The 18,891-nt window shown below is 41.2% G+C and overlaps 1 protein-coding gene across 14 annotated transcripts in view; it reads right to left on the reverse strand.

Annotated features, from left to right (window-relative positions):
- Positions 1-18,891, reverse strand: part of DMD (dystrophin) — a 1,858,252-nt gene that overhangs the window by 111,715 nt on the left and 1,727,646 nt on the right. For all 14 annotated transcript variants that reach the window (XM_069970999.1, XM_069971008.1, XM_069971005.1 and 11 more), the window contains one exon: positions 15,303-15,364. In XM_069970999.1, coding sequence (XP_069827100.1) covers positions 15,303-15,364 — 62 coding nt within the window. The remainder of the gene's footprint in view (positions 1-15,302; positions 15,365-18,891) is intronic.

The raw sequence follows: 18,891 nt of genomic DNA on the forward strand, positions 1-18,891 counted from the left end.
AATCAGATGTGTACCTCAACACATAAGTATACCCCTCAGCGTCTGGTAAGTAGGCATGGGGATTGAGCCGCAGCGGCATTTATCACACTACTTCTGCCCTTCTCCCTGCCAATCTCGATTAATTGGCATGCTGAGCGCTGGGCTTTGCATCAATCAAGCATATATGGCTGGGGGGGAGGGGGGCAGATTAAACACCAGATTGAACAGAGCTGTGCCCAGCAACTACAAGGTACTGGGGCTTTACAGAGCACAAGGGTTGTGACTGGTTTCCTTTAAGGGTCCTTTACATGTATACGATCTGCCACAGATTTGAGAAAATTGCCATTGATATCTGCAGCATCAAATGTGCCGCAGATCCTGTATACGTGAATGCACAGAAAATATTAGGCATTCTAGTTTTTAAAAAAAGAAAATTACGCTCTCTCTTTGGACTCTTTAGTACATTTAATACATAAATATTTTTTCAATAAATATAAAGAAATATGGGCTGTATTGTGAAAAATAAGGTTTGCATCTACATGTGCAATCATTAAGAAAAATCAACAAAAAACAACATGAAACAACTTCAGAGGGTAATGGAATGTCCTCACCAGGAAGTGCGGCCTCAAAAGGGAGAATTGATAGGAAATTAAACTGACTCATGGACTTGTTTCTCAGCTAGTAAATAAGACAAGAAATCTTGCTTATATCAACACCCATTAGTGATAATGCATGGAAATCAAATACATTGGCCTAATCTGATGTGATAACATATTAATAGAAAAACAGTACATCCTAGCACAGTGTGACCGAGTTCACTTTAATTTCACCCTTGTTTAATCAGATAAATCTCAGCAAAACGCAGTTAGTTGTAACCATGTCTTCTTATGCCCAAACGGCACAGCATCTAGGTGGAAGCGTATGGTAAAAATGTTTTGGATATTTTGGACCCTGGTGTAAGAAAAGTATAAAAAAAATTTTTTTGCTTTTTTTTTTTTATTTCTCCCCTGCAACATAATTTACAAAAGGTGCCAGAATACCCCTTTAACAGCTACAGCGATTGGACAAAATAAATGGAACACCCCTATTTTTAGTCAAATTTAACTCTTCCTGCCACAGCTGCCATCAATGGTAATGCACAATTATTCATAGAGAGCTTAGACTGCTATTACATATTTACATAGTTAGTATGGCTGAAAAAAACACATCCATCAAATTCAACTAAGAAGGGGATGGGTGAATTTATAAACTTATTTTTACTGTTTATGGCTGTTACAATTTAGACCAGACAAGGCTTCTTAGGTAAATGATTGGTGGTGCACACTTGGTAGGGGCATCTGAGACCCAAGTTGATGGGTGTGTCAAGGTCTATTTTTTCCTTGATCACATTTTGGTATGAAAAGACTAGCCAAATATCTGCAGACATAAGTAACTGTGGTTGAATGTCAAAGTTTGACGCGAGGGACAGAGGAAACCTACATCAAATGCAAGGTTGCAAGAAATGCAAGAAATTTGAGGGGCCGTGTTGTGTGTTAGGACCACAATTTAACAAAATACCCAAGGAAAAGGAGAATTATTTTTCACATCCAAAAAAAAAAAAATAATTTATAGGAGGCACTACTCCAATCCTAAGCATAAATGTAACTCATGTTAGACCTTGAAGGGGGAGAGCTCAGTTGGGAAGAAGTAAAACATTCAAATCTCCCAAAAATAACGTTGCTCCTTCTGGAATATTATTATTATTGTTATTGTTATTATTAATAATAATATTATAATAATAATAATAATAATAATAATAATAATAATAATATTAATAATAATAATAATAATAACCATTGCCTCAGACCAGAAGCTAACATTTCCTTTCGTAAATACATGAATCTGCATCCACAGCATTATAAACTGTCATTGACTTTGAAGATGAAACCTAATCCTAAATGCAAAGCAAAGCTGTAATTAAGGTGCTATATAATTTCCAGTACAGCGCTAATCCCTTAAAGAGTATTTCTGCCTAAAATGTCATAATGCAGAGATGAAATGAGCATCCTTGTATAACTTTTAAGTTGAGGATAATAAAAAAAAAACATAAATACATCTATAAATAAAACACTTAATCTTATAGTCCAGACAAGGGCATACATGGCAAAATGAAAACCTATGTGACTTTTATAGACCATAATGGGGTCCAGCACAAGTCACAACATAATATGAGGTGAGAGGGTGTGCAGGGAAGCACTCTACTCATGTCCTACAGATGTGAGAACCTGGGCTGCGATACCCTCTACTAATGTCCTATAGAGGTGAGAATGTGTGCTTGGGATGCCCTCTACTAATGTCCTATAGAGGTGAGAATGTGTGCTTGGGATGCCCTCTACTAATGTCCTATAGGAGGTGAGAATGTGTGCTTGGGATGCCCTCTACTAATGTCCTATAGGAGGTGAGAATGTGTGCTTGGGATGCCCTCTACTAATGTCCTATAGAGGTGAGAATGTGTGCTTGGGATGCCCTCTACTAATGTCCTATAGGAGGTGAGAATGTGTGCTTGGGATGCCCTTTACTAATGTCCTATAGAGGTGAGAATGTGTGCTTGGGATGCCCTCTACCATGTCCTATAGGAGGTGAGAATGTGTGCTTGGGATGCCCTCTACTAATGTCCTATAGGAGGTGAGAATGTGTGCTTGGGATACCCTCTACTAATGTCCTATAGAGGTGAGAATGTGTGCATGGGATACCCTCTACTAATGTCCTATAGAGGTGAGAATGTGTGCTTGGGATGCCCTCTACTAATGTCCTATAGAGGTGAGAATGTGTGCATGGGATACCCTCTACTAATGTCCTATAGAGGTGAGAATGTGTGCTTGGGATGCCCTCTACTAATGTCCTATAGGAGGAGAGAATGTGTGCTTGGGATACCCTCTACTAATGTCCTATAGAGGTGAGAATGTGTGCATGGGATACCCTCTACTAATGTCCTATAGAGGTGAGAATGTGTGCTTGGGATGCCCTCTACTAATGTCCTATAGGAGGTGAGAATGTGTGCTGGGATCCCCTCTACTAATGTCCTATAGAGGTGAGAATGTGTGCTTGGGATGCCCTCTACTAATGTCCTATAGGAGGTGAGAATGTGTGCTTGGGATGCCCTCTACTAATGTCCTATAGGAGGTGAGAATGTGTGCTTGGGATGCCCTCTACTAATGTCCTATAGAGGTGAGAATGTGTGCTTGGGATGCCCTCTACTAATGTCCTATAGAGGTGAGAATGTGTGCTTGGGATGCACTCTACTAATGTCCTATAGGAGGTGAGAATGTGTGCTTGGGATGCACTCTACTAATGTCCTATAGGAGGTGAGAATGTGTGCTTGGGATGCCCTCTACTAATGTCCTATAGGAGGTGAGAATGTGTGCTTGGGATGCACTCTACTCAGGCTCTGCAGAGATGACAGCGTGAGCAGGGATGCCATCCACATAAAGGGGTAGTGCGGCGCTAATGATTTATTCACAAAATAACACGCATTACAGTTATACAACTTTGTAATGTGTGTTATGTATGTGAATGGCCCCCTTCCCTGTGTTCCCCCCACCCCAGAAGTGTGGTACATTATACTCACCGCATTTGCGTCGACCCCCGGCAGCAATCATCTTCCAAAGATGTCGTTGTTGTCACAAGATGGCGGCCGGGGGTCGACACGAATGCGGTGAGTATAATGCACCACATTTCCGGGGTGGGGGGAACACAGGAAAGGGGGCCATTCTCATACATAACATCCGTTACAAAGTTGTATAACTTTGTAATGTGTGTTATTTTGTTAATTAATCGTTAGCGCCGCACTACCCCTTTAAGCCTTACAAGAATGTTTGACCAACAGCTCTCTCATGTTTGGGGGTAACTGCAGCCAGAAGAAGGAGGATGACAATCATTTCAATATTTGCTATGGATCCCCTTTTACCGCTTTGTTTACAAATTCCTATATGAGTACATCATATTGTCATATTGATAATTCACAGCAGTCCTCTCACTGATGTAAGGGCATTAGTACAGAGTGATTATAAGTCAAACAGGTTCATTCATTGGCTTATCATGATCCAGGAATGATTCAGCAATGTTTCGCGTTGCCTTGCCCGGATAGTAATCAAGATGCGTAATAGGCTCATTAAATGAGCGCCAATATAGTTGACTGGCACTCAGATTGGGCAGCCACTGGCTGATCTGACACTTAAAGCGGCCTCTGTAGGCCTTAATCTTTATGAGTTGTTACTCCCTCTGCCACTGACAATGCTCTCCCCTTTACTACGTACAGGAATAAAGCTGTTAGGCAGCAGCAGCAACACATGATTACCAGTTACACCGCACATGGTTCGTGCTGTAGCTGATAAACTAAATTTATGAACATTTTTCCAAAAGTAAGTGACCTAGCACTCTTTCTGTACTTTACGGTGGCCTCAGATAAGACAGTATGAATCCCTTTAAGATGCTTCATCTATAAAGAGCACATTTGTTTCATGTACCTGGTGGCTCTCCCCTGGGTGCTCTCAAACCGTGGAGGAGCCTCAATGTCAATGATGAAGACATTTATTGTATGGCTATTGTAGAGAAATAAAAGCAATTGCTCTACATTATCTTTACAGCCCACATACTGGGCATCTCCACACAAAAGATGGACAAGATGATATGACAAATTTCCATTACTTGTATTCAAAACGTAGTTGAAATTATCTCAGGAAACCACTAAGCAGAGACCTAAACTTATTCTAATATAGAACATATTCACACTGATAAAACACACCTCTAAGTGCAGAATGTGCAGTGTGAATTTTAGCGTTCATTATGACGTGTTTTTTTTCTGGTTCCATGTTGACATACAGAAAAAAGAACATTGTGATTTAGGGATTTCCTGCCATTTTTCTCTGCAGATCCTCTCAAGTTCTATCAGGTTGTTGGGGATTGCTGGTGGACAGCCGTTGGGTTCAAGTCAGGGCTCTGGCCGCGCGATTTATCTTTTGCTCTGGCAAAAGATATGCCGAAAACCTACTCCACCTTTCAGGTGGCGTAGGTTTTCTGCCGTGCGCACCGACGAGTACTCAGAATCTGGCTTTCATTACAAGAAATCTCTGTACTTTGCTCCATTTAGCTTTCCCTCAACCCTGACCTAAGGCTTCTTTCTGGCTACTCCACCATGAAGACCAGATTAGTGGATTTGTTGCAGTGATGGTTGACTTTCTCCCATCTGCACACTGGATCTTTTGAGCTCAGCTTGAGTAACCACTGGCTTCTAAAGTCACCTCTCCTAACAAGGCCAGGTTGTTCCAAACTACCTTAAGTTAAAATGATAGACACCACAATATTCTTCCCGATATTCTTTATGCCTTCTCTATCATTGGGTATCGAATAGAGATGAGCGAAGCAGCCGGAAATTCATTTTGCGAGCATCGCAAATCTTAGGTCAAACTTGTTACGATTAGTGAATCGAATCTTTAAAAAAAAAAAAAAAGTCAAATCACCCAATCAGCCCATTAATTTTTTTCCCCAGGACAGGAGTGGAGTGCAACCATTGATTATGGAAAGCGCACACTCAGTTCAGTAATGAAACCCAACTTGGATTACACAGTAGTAGTGGAGTGAAAGCACTGATTATGCAAGGCGCACGCTCCATTAACTTATCCCAGAAAATTGGTATAACTCAACAGGAGTTTACATGAGTATACAGTGCCCAGTGCAAGAATTCCTATAGACACCCAGTTACTTGGTAAACTGGACACTTGGTTGACAGCTACAACAAACAATAATCCACAACCAGCCCTCCTATCCTCTCCTCTCAGTCCCTATATCGCTCTGTTACATGTCAATTTTTTTGACGGAACGCGGAATCCGCCCGTGCACAGAATAGTGTCTATGGCACGGGCGGAAATGCACGCCGCCACGTGCAGGAACGAGCGACGGAATACGCCGCGGGTTATACGCGGCAATTCCGTAGTGTGCACGCACCCTAAGCCTCTCCCTGCTCTGCTTTAACTGCTGCAATCCTGCTCTCTCCTCCACACACAGCTGACTGGCCACCTCCGTTATTGAACCGCCTAATATAGAGGGGGAGGTGCTGACATAGAGGGACCTGCAGCTGATTGGATGGGTGCTAGGGATTATGGTTACTCCCACCCAGTGATGCTCCAGTGTGGCCGCCATTTTGTTTTTTTTAATCACAAGGCTGCATCATAACAAAATGTGAAAAAAACATTAAAGTCTGAAAACTTCCTGGATGCATTGTGTATAGCACCACCCCGCTGCCGGGACTCCCGCCTGCAGTTAGTATTAATCTGCTGGTCCTAAATATAGGAAACCCTGTATCAACTCTAATTCCCTTAGAAAATATTTGAAAATGCAGTTTCTAAAGCAGAAGGCCTGTTTTAGAATAATTTAATGGTTCAATACACATATTAAGCTGTAACACTTATTTCAAGCCTGCTACATAGATGATCTGGGAGAAATCTAGCCTTGCTAAGAGCAATCTAACACTACAGATGTGCAATGCAGGACCCAATGAGTTGAGCAGAAAATCGCCTTCTTCTGCTCCAGAAACAGCTGAGATGTTTGCACAGTACTAAAGTTTTGATACCAAACACAAGCTACATTTTTTTTTTTTAAGCATGTACTATCGACATAAAGGAACAGCAGGGCTGAACCTCTCTACATTACTTAATAGGAAAAAATAGGAATTATGTGAATACACAGCTTACGGCAAACATTCTCACTCGCTATTTACCTAGGTATTAATGTAATCTGAAGCAACATGACGGATATATTTCTGGCTCGCCTTGACTGTTTTATTTCCTTAAGCGAAAAGACACAAGCGCGCAGCCAACAGACACACAGAATTAAGAGCGAGATTAGTCTGCCTTCTAAGAATGTGGTGCAGTCCGAGAATGTCCGTAACATATCCAAATGCCTGGCAGGAATGTAGACTGGAATGTGCACATCTGCATCCAAACCACTGCAAGCCATCAATTCATATACACCTGGATAGCTGGCTTTACGACTAACAGGGGAGAAGCTACTGCTGCTTACTCCTGGCAGAAAGTAGACATGGTGCAGGTTTAAACAGACAAGACAAATGCGCTAGCATTATACTAAATTTTAATTTGCTCTAAAGGTTAATCTGTTTTATAGTACTATCGCTGAGATGGTTAAATCAAAGAAATTTGTATAGTGCCAACATATTCTGTGTTGTTGTACACAGATAAATCACTCAGAATTCCTTTCCGATCATTCAGGACAAAGTAGTGTGCAATATCTACCCCGGCACATTCGTTTTTCAGGTGGCAGATCCCACTGTGCTCAGCTGGTCCTGACAATCTCATTTGTATGGGCATTGGCAGATGCAGATGGCAATTCATTGAATAGATTGGCCAAGTTGGATTTTATTCAGTCATTTCTCTTTCTTTCTCCTGGGGTAAGTAGAAACCACTTACTTCCTCATCCTTTCTAACAACAACATTTGACAGTGTTACAAACATTTTGTGAAAGATGGGCGATTGGGGAATAAAGTTGGGTGGTATAAAGACATGCTAGGAATACGACAGTAATAGAGCGGAATTTTGACATAGCAAATAGTCTGTAAAACTGCGTTTTTTGGCATCACCTCTTCACTAGAACTAAATCAGGCAATTGCATACTGTTTTGTGCATGACTCAAAACGCACTGCTTTCTATGCTTTGGAGTCCACAGAAGAAAAAAAAAGCAACAATATATGCTAGTAGTGGACTACATTTGGTCCACTGAACACCCCATGAGCCAGCATGGGTACACTGCAGTATACTGTTCTGCTAGTATGCCAATGTACACCTGTAACATAGGCTCTGTTGCAGATGTGATCACAGCCTAGGAACAAGGCAGCAGGGCCGTATTTACCACTCGGCACCCGTGATCCGATGCCTAGGGCAGCACCTTGCAGGGGGCAGCACCAGGGAGCAGGGGGTAGAAAACAATTTTTTTGTTTTTTGTTTTAATTTTTTTTAGTCTACCACCTCCCGTTAGACTTGCCAGTAAATCCAATTCTTTATGAGGCATGTAGAGGGGGAGGTATGGTCAGGTCTGGTGTGGCGGTGTTGTTAAGGTCTGGTATGGCTGTGACGCCTGGAGCTATTACCTACCAATCTTACAATCCTGTGGTGAGAATTCCTTCAGACTACTCTAATCATTGATTCAATGTGGAAATGTATGTTTTAAGTAGTTAAAAAACATGAAAAATGTGATTCAGACAATGTTTCTACATGTAGAGAAATGTATGTGGCCGAAACCATGCTCCCCAAAAATGGGGCGTCTTCAGGTTTAGTGCCTAGGACAGCAGCAGCTGATAATACGGCCCTGCAAGGCGGCACACTTAGGGCTTATTCCCAAATCCTGTATTTTATGGATACTACGGACGGGGAAGCCTTGTAGTTGAGTGTTTCACCACCCAGCATGATGTATTAATATCATGCCGGCAGCGGGGAAACTGTTTGAATCTCTGCAGCACTGTAATGACAGAGCCACACGGCTACTTTATTACGATGCTGCAGAGATCGAAACATACATCACGCCAGATGGGGAAACACGCCACTACAAGGCTTCCTCGTCCATAGTTTCCATAAAATACGGGACATGGAAATAAGTCCAAGGTTGTCTTCCTAGGCTTATTGAACAGTGTAATGTTCTGATATAGGGCTCACCTGAAATGCAGAACATCCATCTGGTCCTCATCAGTAAAGTAAACAATACTCAGGATGCCTTTGTCCTTCATATTATATAGTACTCAGGCAGATGTGTGTATTCTATATACAGACTGCTTCCATGTACTTTACATCATTACTATCAAAACAACTGTAAATAGTTAAACTTGTATTGCTTTATCATTTCTGGATTTTTTTCTCTAAAATGACATTAGGGGTTAATATAGTTTAGCTGAATTTAAACAGAACATAAATGTAACCGATAGAAAGCAATGCATCCATTTTTTTCTACCGCACTGTAGTGAATCAATAGTAATACTGCCATGGGAATAGCTACTGTACACTAGAGATAAGGAACTAGTCTACAGAGTGTATGCTGCATGTCCAATACCTGCTAGCTTCAGAGACTAGGACGAGTATGTTAGACGATGGGAAAATACACAACACTAATATACAGGATGATGGAAGCAGATTTCCGTAGATTGTAGTCTAAATAATCAATATTCGAAGACTTAACTGAATTCTGTAAATTGTGTACTTTACATGTGGACAATGGAGCATTGATGATTTGGTCCAGTGGGCAGGACACATGTAGATTTTATAACAATAGCAATCTTTATTGCATGAGGTTTCCAACTATGTTCTAGGTCTGGAAGGTAAGAATGGCACCACAACTCATTAAAAGCTCAATGGCAATAGGCAGATGTCCGAGTAGCCGCTTTAATCAGACTAATTAAGATTTTATCATGCATAGAACATCCTAAAAGACAAAGAAAACATCTGATATATCAGATCATACCATCTCTGGTGTCATAAGATGTATCTATCTAATGTCATAAGAATACCCTACCTTTATTTAAAGACACACAAATTGGGGACCTTGAATTAATTGAATAGTAGTAATAGAGTTATAGCCAATATTGTGTGCCTGAGTGGCTATATTAATGTGACCAGTGGACAATCCATAAAAATTGCAACACAGGTGTCACAACCCCGGCAGGTACATATCATAGAGGGTGGGGGGGGGGAGCATTTACAAACTTAACATATATAAATCCCTGTGCCCTGCTTTATGCCATTTTTCAGATGTAAATCATGGTAAGGCTGGGTTCAAGTTTTTTCAATCCATTTTTTTTTTAAATATGGATGGAAAAACGTATGCATCCGTTTTTTCCATTGACTTCCATTATGAAATAAAAAAAACAGATCAAAACAGATCTTTTTTTTTTTTTTTTAAACGTACACAAAAGATGTAGGCGACCTCAATTGTGTGTCCGTTAAAAACACGTAGTGTTAACCCAGCCTAATTAGGGCGAAAGGAAGGCCACTCACATAGACATACACACATTTGGAGGTACTTTAATGTACAAGCATACTTCTCTTCAAATGACTAATCTAGCAGAGGTTTACTGGTAATCCATAAGAGAAAACCAGCAATGATGGACTCATTTCTGTCCCTTTAAAGCGCTGCCCATAATACTTTCTCTCCCCTTACAAGGCATGTTTATGAACAAAACTAATATTTTGCAATCCCAACAACTACAATATATACTTTAGATTAATCATGAATCAGTTTTTATTCCTCAGCAAATTTTTACCCGTTTTAAACAAATATGAAAGAGAGAAATATTACATAAGAATTGCTGATCAAATAAAATGTAGCCTATAAAGATCTGCTTACAACACATAGATAAGCAATTTGCATTGCCACAGTACCCATACTCTCTATGTTGCAAAAGCTAGTGCAGAATCAAGCATTTTAATTCTTTGACAGATTAAAAATTCAGCACAGCTACCTGTTCAATGTGCAGATGGCAGAAACACTACATAATAATGCCTCGTTTACAGAAAAGATGCCGCAAAATAAAGGAGCGGGAACACATTATTGAAGCTGGCGTAAAACTACTATAAGGGCTGGAAAGGCTGATGGACAAGTCTACTGCGCTCTGAAATTGAATATTAAATATGCACCTGCTGTTTCTGAAAGACCCCACAGAATGTGGAAGATTGTGAGATATACAACAAGAGGAAAATGCTGCCTCGTAGACATAAACGAGATACAAAACAGATCGGGTTTGAAGCTTTTGTTGCGAGGCAAGTTCATTTACACTTTAAGTGGAACTCCAGACAAAAACATAGGGAAATTCTGTTATAATGAAAGTTTGACTATGTTCACACATTGGAAAAAAGGATTCCCACAGCATCCAAAATGCAAAAAAAGGTGTGTTTATCCACACATCAGGGCACAAAATTGCAACGTTTCGGCCATAGGCCTTTGTCAAGCCTATGGCCGAAACGTTGCAATTTTGTGCCCTGATGTGTGAATAAAACCCCCTTTTTTTTTTGCATTTTGGATGCTGTGGGAATCCTTTTTTCTGATCTCTACCAGTGCTCATACCAAGGATTGTGAGCCTTTCTGCGTGCATCCCAATTTTCTACCCTGTGGTCATATTCGGAGTGTCTCCAAGGTGCTGTTGGAATTTTTTATTTTTTGGTATGTTCACACATTGGAGATATGTGAAGAAGAAAAAAAAAACACAGCAAGAGATTCAGGAGGCCAATTTATTTGTATTTTTTACTAATATGAATGGGGGGCTTCAGACCCTATGCACACAGCAGAACGAAGTGGCTGTACAGCTCCAAACATGCAGTCATTGACCTCATTCGCACGCTGTATAATTTCGATAAACGGTCGTTGTTGCAGATTGCAACACCAGCCGCTATATATTGAAAAGGCAAATTCACATTGTTTCCTATGGAATCCTGGCAGGAGTGTAAACACACCATATACATTACGGCCGGGATTCCATGCAATTGCACAGAAAACTGACATATCTATTTTGTGAATTTAATAGCAGCCGCACAAAATTGTGCACACAATGTAAGGTACAGCTCCGGCCGTAAATTGGAACGCAATGAAACATTTGGGTGTGCCCGTTTTCAAATTCAAAAGAAGCGTCGGCCTAGGCGAACTTTACAGAAAGCGTTCGTTCTGTGACACGGCAGTGTTAGAGAATGACCAATGTCTTACAGCGTCTGAACATGGCCATATACTGTATGCTCCATATGGCACTATTCCCCCAAGTCTATGGAATCCATCTGAAAAAAACCTCTCTGTATTCCCTACAAAGCCCCACACTATTGGATTGAAATCATTTTATTGGAGACCGTAGAAAAATCTGTAACATTCCATAAAACTTGATAATTCAGTAAATCCAGTTCACTTTCATGGAAAATAATAATGAATATTTTCAAATGTGACAATCATCCCTATAACTGCACTATATATGTGACTATCCCCTAGGGGCCAGTCTACCTCTCCCACCCATCCATCATGTAGGGACAACCAGTGTCTGCATGAGATAGCATTTGTAATAAGTTATTACTACCGCTATAACTTTACAGAAGGATGAAGTTTTAGCATGGACTTGATCTGCTCCGTCAGTAACAACCAGTGGGAACAGTTCTTTTCAAACTTACAGTAGCTTACAGCTATGAGTGCTCTTACAAAGCGAGAAATTCTGCTTACATCTGACAAATTGTCATCAAGATTTACTCTCGGTTCCTACTTCTAACTTTGTAAAAATAAATCCTGTAGATCAGGAAATAGAATACAACTATACATCTATTCTGATCAGTATCTGTCCTACAATTGGTTCAGAGTAGAGTTCCCCATGAATGTGCTCTGTGAACCATATGTGGCTCTCAGGCCTACATCATGTGGCTCAGCAGTAATGATAGCTTTAAACACTGTTGAGTCTAGTGGCGGCAGGGATAACGCAGTATTACTTACAGGAGTTGCCCAACAAAGAAAAAGTAAAAAAAATAATAGCCTATCCACAGTGCCACAGAGCTGTGACTGAGGCTTATCTCTCACAGAACAAAGGGGTTGGGTGATGATTTTCCATCACACCTGACTACCATCTCTACCAAGTGGTCAGTTAGGAAGCGCCCATGTTAGGAAACCCCCCATGTTCACATGGAACATGGACGTGGAATGCCTGTAATGGAATCCCCCCCCCCCCCCATGGATATGCACCACACTGTAAAAATGCAGCCGTGTGGCTCTGTCATTACAGCGTGGTGCGTATTTATACAGTTCCCCCACTCCCAGCATCATATCAGAGATGCTGCCCATGCAAAGGGGAGGGGCGGGAGGGGGGGGGGGGAGGCGCTGTTACAGGCCTTCCACATCCGTGTCCACGTGTAAATGCAGCCTAAGGTTTATAGGGCTCTTAAAATGAATATACCATCAGGCCCGGGCTAAAGCACTGGAGGCGGGCCGACCTACCCCTAATGGGAGGAAACCATCACTCCTCTATGACATGGCACCATTAGCTTTGGCTGTCCAGGCTTGATGGGAATTGTAGTTTTGCAAAAGCTGGAGGGTCTCAGTTTTACATCCCTGTATCCATTAGGGTATAATCACACCTGCACCTGTCTCATTTATGAACTGATTTGTTTATATAATGCTGGGTTTACACATAGTGATAATTGGCCTGATCGTACAAATGACGATTTCGAAGTAACAATTTTTTTTATAACGATCAGCGTTTAGACGGAACAAAATATCGTACGGAAAAATAGTTTCGCGATCGCTTAAGTCTATCTGGCACATAGGTTTAATCGGTGAACGACTGTTTACCCGGAACGATCTGCAAAGTTTTTGCGAACGGCCAACGACGATTTCAGAACATGTTCAAAAATCAAAATGAACGATTTCTCACTCGTCGCTTGATCGTTCGCTGCCTTTATACGTACGATTATCGTTCAGATTCGATCGTTATCGTGCACATTCACACGATAATTGTTCAATGTAAACGCAGCATTAAATAGAGGCATAAAGAACAAATTGATGAGCAAACTGATGTTGGCTTTAAAAAAACTGGACTTGTACATCTTCTCCCATTGCCATCAGTTTGCATAACAGTTTATATTCTTTTATATTTCACACAAAAAAAAATAAAAAATCGGAATTGTGTCGAAGGGGAAACAGCTGGTGTGAAGCTAGCCTTGCGGCAGCCATTTTTTGTCTGCGGACATATCTTATGTGTAATCTATTGATTGCTGCAAGGAGGCAGCTGTGTGAGATTCCATTCCTTATCAGTGCACGGCTTCCGCTGAGCAGGGTGTGTGAGGTACCATCCTAGGTAAGCTATGCATTTATAAACTCATTTACATGTATTGCCCAAGGACATGTAAAGCAACAGAACAAAAGATTTAACTGTCTTTAGCGCCTAAAAAAAATGTCACGAAAATCCTGTGGGCTTAATAACACCGTGGATCCTTATTGCCTCGTTCATGAATGGCAGACAGCTGTGCAAGACCTCTGCTTGTTCATGCAAGTGAACCAAACTGTACATTATAAAGTTCTTTGTTTAAGCAGCAAGATTGTGTCTGCAAATACCATGAATCAACAAGCCTGAAACAAAGAAAGCCTATTGATGAGTTACACTACTAACACTGGGAACTTAGGAAGATGATGCTGACGTTTAGCTTTATAGCAATACACCATAATCCATGCAACAGACATAATACCTTACATGTCTGCAAACAAGACCCCAGAATGTAGCACAATAGACAATGTCTGGTGAATCTCCACCTATTGGGTTATTTAATTATAAATGCACCGCTAAGCCTCTAATACAGATTCATCACCTCAACAATGCCTAGACTAGAGGGCTCAAAGCACTAGGTAAAGTGCAGAAGACTTTATGATTTTTCTACACAGTACTACCTTGTTCTGGACTGTGTAGAGACGGTAAAGCCCCTATTACACAGCCCAATCTTCACAGCAAGTGAGTGCTGACCTATAGAAGATAGCGGCAATGTGCTGACAATGGCTCTGTTACAACGATCAGCTGACAACGTGCATGTCTAATGATCGGTGCCTCTTATTAGACAAAGCGATCGGCCAAAGGCGCCCGACAATCGCTTAGTGTAATAGGGCCTTCATGCTGCGTTTACACGAAACGATAATTGGCCCGATCGTACGATTAACAATGTCGGAGTAACAATTTTTTTTCCATAACGATCAGCGTTTAGACGGTACGATATATCGTACGGAAGATTTGTTTTGCGATCGCTTAAGCCTATCTCACACATTGGTTAAATCGGCGAACAACTGTTCACACGGAACGATCTGCAAATTTTTGCGAACGATCAATAACGATTTGAGAACATGTTCAAAGATGAAAATGAACGATTTCTCGCTGGTCGTTTGATCGTTCGCTGCGTTTACACGTACGATTATCATTCGAATTTCATCGTTATTGCGCAAATCCGCACGATAATCGTTATGTGTAAACGCAGCATCACTCTGCCTCATTCATTGCAACAAAGCTTTTTCATGCTAAGGTCTGATTACAGAACATAGAATGGCAGAAAGCCTCATTAGGAAGACCATTAGATCCACAGAAAACCATCAGTGTTCTCAAAGCATGGCCATATAATGACCAATCCATCAATTAAAAGGAAAAAAAAATCCTATTCCTTGGTACAACATATCTTTCAATGGTAAAGGGATACTCCAGCCCTTGCTCACAACTGTAAGTAAACATTCTAAATATAATCCCCACTAAAAAATATAATCATTGGTAGAGTGCCACTTAAATGTTTCCTTACCTAAAGACTGGTAGAGCTCTGTCATTTTGGGATGATCCCAGCAGGTTGTCTGAGTATCATGACTGCAAGAAGAAGAAAGAAAAAAAAAAAAAGTTACCCAGTTGTCCTGAACAATCCATTGATAAGTACAAATAAATATACATTTATAGTTACATATTAGGGAGATGTTCACATGCTGTCAAAGAACGGCTGTTCCGAAGTGAACAGACTTGCTTAACGCTGCCTATGGCCGAAATTAATGATCATGATGATTAATTCCAGCCGTAGGTAGCATTAGACAATGGCCGTTGTTTGTACAGCATGTGAACTTAGCCTTGATCTTGTGCCCACATGCTGTTATGGCCCCATACTTTTACCTCATTGTGCCTGTAGCTGTATATGAAAAGGGAATGACAACAGAATACATGCCATCATATGGGCAAAAGTTACTCCATGTGCATGGATCTCCATGGCAAGTTCACGCATTGAACCCTGATTTATGCTATAGGGGAGCCAAAGATGCACCCGCTATACCTTACAGGTATAGCGGGTGCAGGTCTAGGAACAGTGAAGTATGCAAAATCCTGTTAAAACTATTTATTAAGACCCAACGAGTTTTTAAACTGTTGGGTCTCAAAAAAAGAACCCGGAACGATTTGGAAATGCGTTGGATTTCAATTAACGGTTTTAACAGGATTTTGCATACTGCACCTTCACTGTGCCTAGACCTTTCTATGTTAGTTCTCCCTGGAGGATTTCAGGAGAGGCTGTGGTCGGTTACAAGCTATTACGAGAGTTGGGCCTCACTGGTTTGCACAACTTTACCAGGAACCTGAATGAGTTTTCCCAACCACTGATTTCTGTTCTCTGCTATGGAGTGTTGTCTATTTTCTTTTATAAAGACGCAAGAGGCTCAACACAAGGATTAGGCCTTAGTCACACGTCCTGTAAAATTGTCTGTGAAAGCTAATCTGCGAACATGGACAATTTAAAGGCCCATTAAATCCTAATATTCTATTTACACGATCCGTACCACAAAAACAATAGTATGTGTGCTGGCGTGGAGCGGGATTGCGGCACAAATTCCCAAATACAACTGTAAGGGATCTGTGTTTTTTCACACAAAAAAAAAAAAAAAAAAAAAAAAAACACACAACAACAACAGCAAGAAAAAGAAGGATGTGATGTCACCTGTATTGAAATTAGGTGGGAGAGGCGGGAGAGGTTGGTGGGGTGGGGGGGGAGGGAGGGAAGGAATGGACACTCCTAAGCCCACACTTAAGTCTCCGCCAGTGGTGGTTCCCTTGTCGTTCCCAGCAAGTGTGGGCACCCTGCTCCTCTGGGGCCCACTCGTCCAGTACAATGTGATTGACAATGGGAGGAGCACTCTGGCTTCCTGCTCTGCCAATCATTCTTGTGGCTGAAGGCAGAAGCGTTCTCCCTCCAGCCACAAGAGGCTGCTGCCTCCCCCCGCACTGCGGCTTGAGTGGCGTCACTTATGTGCACTCAAGGCAGAAAGGGAGCAGACACCGCGGGCCTGACACACACATAACAGAGACCAAGCAACAGGTGACTACAAATAAGCTGATGTGTCAAGAACCTCGCACACTAATTCATAGAGAGCTGTGACAATAAGTAATGGCTGCCATGGCATAAATATATGATCAGTAGGATTTTGATGGCACCACTTCATAACACATTGACTTTCCATGGCAGCCAAGCTGAAGTTTTATTACAACTTAATGGTTTATTTTGTCTCCTAGTATGAGCCAATTACATTGATAGGTTGTTTTCCGGCCCTAAGTATATGCATTTATCACTAAGAGCTGGGCTGTGCTTTGGTAAGGTTTTAGAACGGTTATTATCTTTGAAGAATGACTCAATGTGTGGATAAGTACAACAATAGGCTTGATATATAGAAACTCGGAGCGGCTTTTTTTTATTTTTTATAAAGGACACATTAAAGATAACATAAAACTTTCTAAGGAATTGAAAAACTTTTTGTAGCGGAAAATCCAACATTTGTTAAATGATGTTCCAAAGACACATTTTAGTTCAACTGCTCAAATGTATGTTCCCTTTCACATATGTTCGATTTCCAGAAGATTAAAGTGTTGGCTTGAAGCTTGTTTTCTGCTGATAAATCCACAGGGCAACAGCAGGGAACTGTAACTCCCCGCTCCCTGTAATCTTACTATCAGATCGGCCCCGCATGTAAAGGGAGCGATCCATTGATAGGTATACACTATAGAAATGCTGCTTATTACTTGCTGCTTAGATCCGATATGTTGTTAAGGCATGTGTACGTACAAATCCATTACATGTTACAACAAAAGCAGCTTATGTACACAAATGCAGTCACTCTGTTTACATGAAATCCTATACCAAACGTAATGTCGAAAAATTCAGCCTGCACAACTGTATTGATAGGTGTATTGGAATCATGTGCTGAATGCCATCGGCCCAGCTGCTGCAGAGGGATCAGGTCAAAGCAAAAGGCAATTAATAGGGTTCTCACAATTACTGACATGCCCATTAGCAATTCATCACCACTGATGTATTGCTGTCCTGACACTTACAGTCACTTGTTTCTGTGTTGTAACTAGTAGGTTACCTCTGGCCACAGCTTCCTGCAGCTAACATGCAATTATTCAAGTTTACTAGTTGCAGCAATTCCTGAAAAGTCTCATTACCTAGGTAATCACTTTGGTCAAACATCTGGGTGACTGTGGCTTATTTCTCAGATCTTCAAAATAATAAATGGCACGCATTTCCTTTAAGGCCCTATTACACAAAACGATTATCGACTGTGTTCGGACGATAATCTTCTCGTGTAATAGAAGACAAAGATCAGTCAACATGAACAATGTTGGCTGATCATTGACGTTTGTCTTTCAACATATTGAAAGACAAACGACTAAAAAGATAGCAATGATCTGCTGCCGTCCCTCCATGGAATGGGAGCAGCAATCTAATGATCATCCGGGCAACCCCCCCTGCACTTACCCATTTGCTGCCGACGTTTATAATAGCGCCCGCAGCGAGCGGGGTAACAAGGAGCAAGCAAATGCTGACATCGCTCATTTGCTCCTCTGCATCGCCCCGTGTAATAGGGGCTTTATCCTGCTGCTAATATGGAAAAGTGAAAAGGTGTACAGGAAAGGCTTATTCCTATGTCCTGTACATTACAGAGGTTATGAACAGGGAAGTCCTTTAATGAAACGTCTCCCCGCCCATCATAATGTATCAATATCATGCAGGGAGCAGGGAAACTGTTTGAATCTCTGTGCGTGGCACAGAGTTCTTCACTGAGTAAAAATTTATGAAATATTTTTAATACTTTTGTAGTCAGACCTTACAGAGGTAGTCCAATTTTAAAACATTGATGACATATGGGTGGCTGTGTCATTGTGCAGGAAGGGGGGGGGGGGAGGAATCGGGTGTAGATTTAGGGTTGGACAAACAGAGTTTCTATTAAAAAAAAAAAAAGCTGCAGTCAGATCAATGGTGGAAAATCAAACGCAATATTCATAGGACAATTCTCTTTTTTTTCTCGTTTTTCAGTGCACTTTGCTTTGGATAAAGTTTCAAAACATACCCTTGAAAGATT

Source organism: Dendropsophus ebraccatus, chromosome 5 (genome assembly GCF_027789765.1).
Source record: "Dendropsophus ebraccatus isolate aDenEbr1 chromosome 5, aDenEbr1.pat, whole genome shotgun sequence".
Classification (NCBI taxonomy): Eukaryota; Metazoa; Chordata; class Amphibia; order Anura; family Hylidae; genus Dendropsophus; species Dendropsophus ebraccatus.